This window comes from Centruroides vittatus, unplaced genomic scaffold, assembly GCF_030686945.1.
Source record: "Centruroides vittatus isolate TY-2023 unplaced genomic scaffold, ASM3068694v2 contig_577, whole genome shotgun sequence".
Lineage (NCBI taxonomy): Eukaryota > Metazoa > Arthropoda > Arachnida > Scorpiones > Buthidae > Centruroides > Centruroides vittatus.
In genome coordinates, this window is record NW_027122345.1 from 1,206,850 (window position 1) to 1,216,853 (window position 10,004).

The 10,004-nt window shown below is 31.0% G+C and overlaps 1 protein-coding gene across 2 annotated transcripts in view; it reads left to right on the plus strand.

Annotated features, from left to right (window-relative positions):
• Positions 1-9,738, plus strand: part of LOC136979081 (dynein regulatory complex protein 11-like) — an 87,016-nt gene extending 77,278 nt beyond the window's left edge. The window contains exons 16-17 of one of the 2 annotated variants that reach the window (XM_067274989.1): positions 8,698-8,814; positions 9,647-9,738. In XM_067274989.1, the coding sequence (XP_067131090.1) occupies positions 8,698-8,814; positions 9,647-9,727 (198 nt within the window). In that variant the 3' untranslated portion in view covers positions 9,728-9,738. Of the gene's footprint in view, positions 1-8,697; positions 8,815-9,646 lie in introns of those variants that run through there. The other variant, XR_010881338.1, reaches the window with a different exon arrangement.
• Positions 9,739-10,004: the final 266 nt, after the last annotated feature.

Below are 10,004 nucleotides of genomic sequence, written 5' to 3' on the forward strand. Positions count from 1 at the left end.
AACCATTGCAAGACGTCAGAGTTCTGATGCACTGTACCATTCTCATGACAGTTAAGATGGCAGCCATTCTACTTTAACAGTGAATGTGAAAATGACAAACAATATGTAAGAGCTTAAGGATCTAAATGCCCCTATGGAGGGTAATCCTGTCAGTCATGCCAATCGAGATATGCTTTATTTATCAAAAAAGTTACAAGACAAAAATGTTAACAAATTACAACAACAAAAACTGTTTTCTTGTTTTTCATGTGCTTTTTTTTCTTACTTTGTCCCTTCTTTTTTCCTATTTATTTTTTTTTTATTAGGGCAGATAAAATGACCTCAGTATCAAATGAAGTAGCCTACAGTACTTGGGTAAAATAATTTATTATGGTTCTTTTTCAAAAGAAATCACTTAATTTGCTTTCTTTTACATATTTTTTAACTTTGTTAAATACCTGGCTAGCTTGATCATCATGAGTTGAAAAATCTGCTCTAGGACACGTTTCTAACCATGTCAACATTGTTTCTAACACATCAAATATTTCACTGTGGCTATGCACAGTGAAGCATTTGATTATAAGTGATGTATTAGAAGTCTGTGACTTCATTAATTGCACTTTTCTATTTGTATTGTAATAAATAAACCTAACACTAGTGTTGATAAAAAGATAGTTCAATAGTTGGGCCTACAGAAGGTTGCCAACAATCAGTGGTGATATTCGAAATAGTTAACAAAGGGTTCGCTAGCAGAAAATTTTTCCCTGACAATCACCGACAAATGAAATGGAAGTTCTGGCTAGAAATAAATACAATACTTTTTCTTATGATATATCTAATAATCAGTGGCGTATTTGGAACGTAACGAGCCCTGGGCGAAGACCAGGCAACAATAGTATATTAGTGCTGTCAACCTTTTTTTTTTTGTGTTTTTTAGGCAGAGAAATTTTTCACCTCGAATGGCACTGCTGATAATAGACAGATCTCATCATCTCTCGAAATACAATATCCTTTTTATTTCGCTGTCCATAGCCCGACACGTGTTCCACAGCCATCTTGTATTATTTCGCGCACATGAGATTGTGGGATCTCTCTTATGATCTTATGACTGGATCTAGTTTCAAGAACTCTCTTGAATCGATCGCAATTAAACCTCGTTTCGGTCGAGATTGAAACGGTCGAGAGAGATTGCACCAAGACATAGTCCCTGACCTTGCTCACAATCTAGATTGAAATGCTCAGTGCGAACGGGGTATAAGGCTCTAGTTTAGTAGTATTACAGAGTATAATATGTATATTTTAATATATTTAAAAAAAAAACAAAACCACTGAGAAGTGGGGTATACTATAGATTACCACCTATGGAATTTTAAGACATTGATTATATATTTGAACTCAGGGGACCGAGACGAGTTCAACGGTACCCTATTTTTGGACCGGAGATGAAAAATAAAAAAGTTATCGTACTTTTTAAGTTACCATACTTTTTTAATGCTCTCACGAAGACGGGGCACCATAGTTGCTAGTACTGCCATCTTGTGGTAAAGTCTGCAAACCATGACGTCCGACTACGGTCATCTCCAGTAGGGTTAAACATGCGATACAAGAGCGGAGAGAGCAACGTGATTTCCGATCATCGCGCGATCGCCATTTCGGCTAATGTTACTTATGGCAGCAAACATAGCGGCCATTCCCACTGTTCGTGCTTTTGACTGACCTCCTGGAGGGGAGCCGCCGGCAGACTGCCATGCGCTAAACATCACTAGTTATTTGTTCAAGAACTACCGTGAACCAAGTAAAAAAAGGGGGGAAACGTCTACCAAAGGCAATTTTAACAGCAAGCGACACGACTCCCGAGTGCGATAGCGACGCAACTCCTTATCATCGCACGATCGCTGGAAAAAGTATGATAACTTTTTATTTTTCGTCTCTGGTCCAAAAGTAGGATATCGTTGAACTCGTCTCGGTCCCCTGAGTTCAGATATATACCCAAAGACCCAAAATTCCGTAGGTGGTAATCTATAGTATCCCCGAGAAATGTTCCGTGTGTTTAACAAGGTTCGGAAAACTGAAAATTTTAACAACGGGTTTGGCCGAACCTGTGCGAACCCGCTGAATATCACCACTGCCAACAATTACTATTATGTAAAATTTTTGTAATTTTTGGAATTAATTATTTGAACTCAACTTCAGAGAGTACTGATTTTTGGATAATTGATGCTCTACTATACTGTAGTTATTCAGACAGATTTTTTTAAAATTCTGGTTTATTTATTTGGATGGTTAGTAAATTATATGCTAAACTTCATACATTGTTACACTGTTATCTGTTTATTTAAACCAATTAAATAATTAATTATTTCACAAAAATAGTTCTATTTTTTATTTTAATAGAATGATAAGTAAAATGATACAAAATCTACTTTCATATTTTGTGTAATTGGGCTGCAATTTGAAAAATTGTAGACCTGTGAATTCCCACTGTCATCTATCCATTTGTCCTTCCTTAATCTTGAGAATGGAGTTAGTTAGATGAAAGTCAAGATCAGATATGGAAGCTTAGGGGCAGGAGGACCCAATTAACTATACAGTGGGTGATCAGTTAACAAATAGTTCGGTTAATGAACAAATCAGATAACAAACACTTTTGTGAAAGATTTTCGTGTTCGGACAATGAACACATGATTGGATAAAGAACACCTCACAAAACAAACACAAGAAGCGGCGTAAAATAATGAATACTGATTGGTCTTCCCTTGTCTTCAGGCAACAATTCGAAACTCTTCGGAGTACAGGAGAAGTCGACGTCCAGCCCGGTATATACTGATCAGATAATATTCTTCCAAACTTTGAAACTCTCCCTTGTAATTCCAGCCTTTTATTTTTCTGATAGAAACAACTCTTTAACAGTATTCGTGAGACTGTTGGGCGGGCACTAGTTAAGTTTTGCGTCGGTTTTTATTTTCAAAAGGTGGGAGTATAATAGCATAGGTAGAGAGTGGGCAGAAGATATCTGATTTTGCTGGGCAGTATGGCTCGAATAGGTCTACAGTAGGCCGCAGTTCAATCTTATCTAAGAAAGATACCGTATAATCAAGAAAACTCAAACAGCTAAAAGAGTAACAAAAATCGCTTCTAAGAAATAAAGCACATTGAAGAGCTCGTAATGGAACCTGAAACTGATCTGACGACAGAAGAATGCCAAGAACTCTTGAATGAAGAATGCCAAGAACTCTTGAATGAAGAACACCAAGAAACTCGGCAAAATATGTTTTCTTCTGAAAAAGATGATTAATGCCGATATCTGCTGTTAAAGATCTTTTGAAGAAGTGGGAGGATGTCAGAACAACGATCTTAGAATGGCATCCAAACCAGGTTGAGATTAATAGGCTTGGGATCTCTACAATTACAATGCTATTAATTACTTCTGAAAAATCCTGAAGAAGAGAGAAAAGTGATCGACATTAGACAGATTCTTTAACCCCCACAAACGGAAAAACATCACTAATAAAAATGCAAGACAATGTATATATATTTTTTTATTATTACATATAAATAAACGTAGTAAGAAAGTATATATTTTTTATTTTTTTGGGATATTCAGAATGAATTAATCAAATTCCCATTAAAACCTATGGTAAATTGATAATCGGTTAATGAACAATTTGGATAGCAAACAAAGTCTTGGAATGGATTATGTTCATTAACCGATCACCCGCTGTAGATGAACTTCTGGTCTAGATTGGAAGTCAGATAATTTCAATTCAAAAATTCCCCCTGAAAAGAGTTAGATAGCAATAGAGTTGTGCTGGTCATCTAATAGGAAAAGTATGATGTATAGGGGCAAGACATTACTAATTTGAGGTGGAGAGCATATATTTTAAATTAATTAAATAAATTAATTAATTAAAAATATGATTAAAAATTGCAGCCAGGCATTGTGATGTCGTCATAATAAATAATTGCTCGTTCAATTTATTTATAATTTATTATAAACTGATTTGATGTAATTAATATGATGAGATATATAAAACAAATATTTATGAATAGGGGGGGCGCTACAGGCGTTTAATCATGAGGGTGCGAATTAAGTCGGAGCTTTTTTGGTGTGAAAAAAAGAAACTTTTATCGATAAATTTGTGGTTAATTCAGGTATATTTATTGGTAATTATAAGGATAAAGCTGATAATGGCTGGGATAGAACAAAACCCAGGACCATTGTCACATTCTCCGCCAAAGAGAGGACGACCGCCACTGACTAGAAGCACAAGTACAGTTAAGATGTCTAAAGCAGCCTGTGTGGATACAATGCTCCGTAGACAACATACATCATCCAAGGAGAAGGAAAGGACGGAAATAACACAAGAAAATAAGAGAGAAAAGGAAAAGGAGGCTATGTTGGAAAACTATGATGAAGTGAGGGAGACAGATGACAATCCGATAACAACCAGCATAGAACAACTGTCAAAACTAGTACAAGCTTCTCATAAATCCATAACTGAACAAATTTTGGATCTTAAATCCGAAATAAGTTTAATTCACCAGGAGTTAAAGGAATTCAAAACAAAGTTTGGCCGGTTGGAGCAGAAAGTAAATCAACTTGAAGTAATAGTTCCTGACCTTGACAGAAAAATCGAAGCCCAGCAGTATATGGTAAATAACACTTTAAATATAATTAAGCAAGCTAACCTAATGTTATTCGGATACCCAATAGAAGAAAATACAATTATAAAAGAAAGCCTAGTCAAATTTATTCAGGAAACCTTAAAAATAACAGACTTTAAATTAGAGGAAGTTAAAGACATTTATATAATTAAAAAGGAAAAACCTACTATTCTAAAAATTTCTTTAACTACTGTCCAAAGGAAGAACCAAATAATATCTTATTTTTATAATTATAAAAAAGTTTCATTGGAAGAGCCATATAATAATTTGCGCATGTCATCTGACCTTACCCAAGAAACAAGAGATCGTAGAGCCAAAATTCTTCCATATTATATAGAGGCTAAGAAAAAAGGTGTACAGATTTTACTAAGAAATGACTATATCATTTATAAGAATAAGAAAATTACATACAGTTTTGCAAATAACTGCCTAGTGGATACTAACACTTTTTTAGATGTAAATTTCAACTACTAAATTTACCCAATAATAATAATGTTTTTAATAATAACAGCAGTAAGTATGATAAATCTAAAATGGAATATATGAAAGAGTCTGGAATTAGGATACTCACTTGGAATGTCCAAGGATTCAGAAATAAGTTTTCTTCAACTTATTTAAAAAAGATGATGGAGAAGTATGATATAATAGGTTTAGAAGAAACTTGGCTTAATAAACTAACCACAAACGACATACATATTTTGCGGGCTTTTGATTATATAATGGTCCCTGCAATAAAAAATCCCGGTGTAGGTAGGCCTAAAGGTGGAATTATGTTAATAATGAATAAAACTTTGGGGAGCTTGATTTATTCTTATACAAGTTCATATTTAATATTCTCATTGATTAAATTGGAAACAAAAAAACTTAGTAGTTTTTCCGAAAGATATCTGGCAATAATAGTCAATTATATTCCGCCCTATGAAACGCTTCAAAGTCCTTATCAAGAAATTGAAAAGATTTTATCGAACTGGTTAAATTTTACTCCATTATGGCTAATTATAGGCGATTTTAACGCCAGAATTGGAAATTACAACGATTCATACTATAAAGGAAACAATCGAATAATTTACAATATAAGGAGTAGCTCTGACACAGGAAGTAATAAAAAAGGAAACTTGTTACTTAAATTGGCCAAAAGTCACGATTTTTACATACTAAATGGTCGTACTATAGAGGATTATCCTGGCAGACATACCTTTCTGTCTCCAAGAGGAGCATCGGTTATAGATTATATAATATGTTCAGAATTTATATTGGACCACTGTACTGAATTTAAGGTGTTAGATAACGATCTATCCGATCACTTCCCTTTACAATTAATTATAGGAGAAGACCTGCCTAACTTATTATTGTGCGAAAGGAAAAATATAAAAGAGAAATTACAAGAGATGAAATGTAGATTTAACATTAGAAAATACGAAAGTGAAATAGGAGAAAGAATCAAATTAATCCATAGAGTACAGATTGGAGAAATATATAATTCTTTAATAAAAATTTTTAAAGACTATATTATAGAACCGAATTGTCATAAAACTAAAAACTTAAATAAGAAGAAATACAAATTTAAGCAAGAATGGTTTGATATGCAGTGCTATAGAGCAAAGAGAAAAAAAGAACATGCATTGGTATTATTTCGTAAACATCGATTAAGAGAACAACTAAAGGAATATATAGACTCAAAAAAAGGATATAATAATCTTATAAAGGCGAAGAAAAAGAAATATTTCAATATGATCAATCAAAAATTACTTACTGAGAAAAACAATAATTTTTTCTGGTCAACAGTTAAAAAATATCGACCGAGAATAAATGAGGAAAAGCAAGTGTTTGTTGTCTTTGAAAAATGGTTTGAATTTTTTGGAAAAAGGAAAGCAAATAATATGAATAATACTCTAGAATCAGGACAGGATACAATGAACAGAAATGAGGGTGTATTAAATTCGCCAATTCAGGCTCTAGAAATAGTAAATATTATAAAAAAATTAAAAGAAACCACTGCTGTGGGACCTGATTCCATTCCAAATAGTTTTTTAAAAAGATTACCATTCGAAACGGCTGAATTGTTAGCACTTAGTTTTAATTATATGTATCAAAATAGTATTTACCCTAAGTCATGGAGCTCGTCATATTTCCGAATGATATTTAAAAAAGGCGATGATTTAAATCCTAGCAACTATAGACCTATTGCAATTCTCTCTTCATTAAGGAAGATTTTTACATCAATCTTGGCGTCAAGATTTATTCAATGGACGGAAGCAAATTCCCTGATTTCAGACACCCAATTTGCTTTTACTAAAAAGACTGGAACAGAAACAGCATTATTTACATTAATATCAATCATTCAAATCCATTTATCCAGAAAAAGACACAAATTATATACAGTCTATTTGGACCTAGAAAAGGCTTTTGACTCGGTGCCAATAGGAACACTATGTGATAAACTAAAAAACCATGGTGTGGATACTTTGTTTATCAATGCTATAAAATTTTTATTTGGTCATTACTTTGTTACAATTAAATGTGGAAAAAATGTATACCCACCATTTGATATTTATGGTGGTCTTCTGCAGGGTGACCCACTATCGCCTCACTTATTCAATTTTATGATTTATGACATTAATGGGCAATTTAAAAAAGAAGAGGATGGGATTTTGATAGAGAATCAGTTAATTCACTCAATTCAATATGCAGATGACATTGTGTTAATTTCGAACACTAAAATGGGTCTACAGAGAAAAATTAATTTAATGCAGAAATATTTCTTACAACTAGGTTTAAAAATCAATCCAAACAAAACGTATGTACAGATATTCCGAAGGGGTGGAAGACTGTCTAGACAAGATCATAATTTTTACCTTTTAAATGATAAACTAAAAGTAGTCGAGGAGGTTTCGTACCTGGGAATCAGCTTATCTTCAACATTATCCTTTGAAGCTCATGCGCAATATGTATGGAACAAAGCACACAAATTAATTAATAACCTTATTTACTTATTAACTAAAATAAGAATAAACTCTATACAGAAACAAATGCAGCTATTTTCAACAATAGTCATAAACTCAATATGTTATGGCTTTCCGATATGGGGCATGGACTGGATATCCCGACTGGAAAAAATTCAATTATTATATATAAGGAAAATATATGGCTTAGACAGAGCTGTACCCGGATATGCGATCCGACATGATACAAATCGCTTACAACTGGAGTCTTATCTGGTATTAAGAATACTAAAATTCTATAAAAGATTGACTAATAGTCATAATATTTGGATAGACATTATATTAAAAAAACTTAAGAGTCTAACTGAGACAAAGAAAAATTACGTAAATAATTGGTATAATAAATTTTGTCAAATGCTGGCAAAATATGGAATATCACCTACACTATTTAATAATACGGAAGCAGATTGGAATTTTGGGTACTCCATTCTAATAGAAAACATGTATAACAACTCAATCCATCAAGAAATGGATAAACTACAGAGCTCTAAATTTCATCCCTGGTATATTGATAATCTTAATTTCCCTCCTTCGACTGTTTATTTGCATTTTCCCATTCCATTCGCGATGAAAAGATTTTACATGCAACTCCGATTGAATAGTTTTTATGTAATAGTCAATCAGAATTATCTGAATATCAAGAACAATTTGTGTAACTTATGTAAAGAACAAAATTCGATTTATCATATAATTTGTGTATGTAAGGAATGTACAGAGATCAGATATCAATTTGGTATTACTGCCCTGTCTAACAGTAAATCAACCACGAAATTCTATATCAACTTATTTCAAATAAGTGCAACAGTGTTAATTAGGTTATATAACTTTTTCAATAAATATATTAAAATGTCTGAGAATGTAAGTAAAAACATAGAAAGCGAATCATAGAGTTAACTGATATAAATTGTAATTTAGAAATAATACAGAATTGTACAACCTTATTTATTATTGCTGCGCTTTTCTATGATTTCCCCCCTTGTAACGGGAATTTCCCATAATACGCTAATAAAGATTAATATTTATATTTATATTTATTTATATTTATGAATAGACATTAATATCAAGAAGAATTGGTGTGCTAAAAGAAGCTCCTTTATCAGAAATAGAATTTATTGAGCCATTAAGTAAATATGTACCTCTCTATAATGTTGAAATTGAAGCTTATAAGGTAAAATAAAACTTTTATTTTACTATATTTTGTATAAATTTATAATTTGAAATAATTTAGTAAATAATCTATAGGTTGGATTCAAATTTTATTAACAAAATTCTTTATTTTTATCACCATCATGAATTCACAGTTAACTTTTAAACAGTATACCGACATTGATAATCTTCACTTGCTTTTCAAAACTTAAAACTGTAAGTTTATGATTGATTCATATTATTGAAAAAATGAAAGTTTTTTTTAAACAGTTTTCTAACTATAACAGTGGAAAATAATAAAATTTTCACCCAAATGTTCATTTTAAAGTTTTATTTATATTTTCCAAATTTTATTGTTAAATTATTTCTTTCCTCAAATTTATAATCTCAAGGATGAAAGTTTCACAATTTTCATTCTTCACTTGCTGTAATTAATAATCCAATCATTTAACATCTTATTAAAGAAATATACAGTACTTACAAAAAAAAAATTGACAAATTGATGAGAAAAGAATTATAATACATCTGCAAAAAATATATAATTGGTCATTAAATAATAGATTTTATTATTTTATATTATGTTATTCAATTTTGAAATATAATTAATTATTCATACATTAATGTTATATTTGGTCATTATTTTTTTTTTAGAACTTTGTAGAAAATATTAATTTTAATGTTCTTTATTTAAAAAATTATAATAATATAGTTGAAATAGTAGGATAGTTTCTTTAATTTTTTTTCTTAGTAAATATATATTATTATAATGGATATTTATGTTATGTTTTGAAATTACAAGCTGTTTACAGATTTTAGTTGTATATGTACAATTATTTTGATTTGTTTTCTTACAGAACTGGTTTGCTAAAACACCTCTGGCAAAGAAACGAAAGAAAATGTTTGCACCTCAGGAAAAAAAGACCAAAAAGAAATAATTAAAAATTTTATTTATAAAAATCAAAATTAAAAATATTATATGTATTTTATTAATCATATTCAATATTAAAATATTTATTATTTTAAACAATTGAATAATTCTAATGCTTGTTAACTATTAAATAATTCATGTAATTACTAATAAAAGTTTTATGTATAAAATGTGTTCATCATATTATGTGACTTATCACTAACATTTTAAATCAATTTCCAAATTGAATGTCTTCAATAATCATATGTTCTTACATTTTATAAAAAATCATGGACAGCAACCTA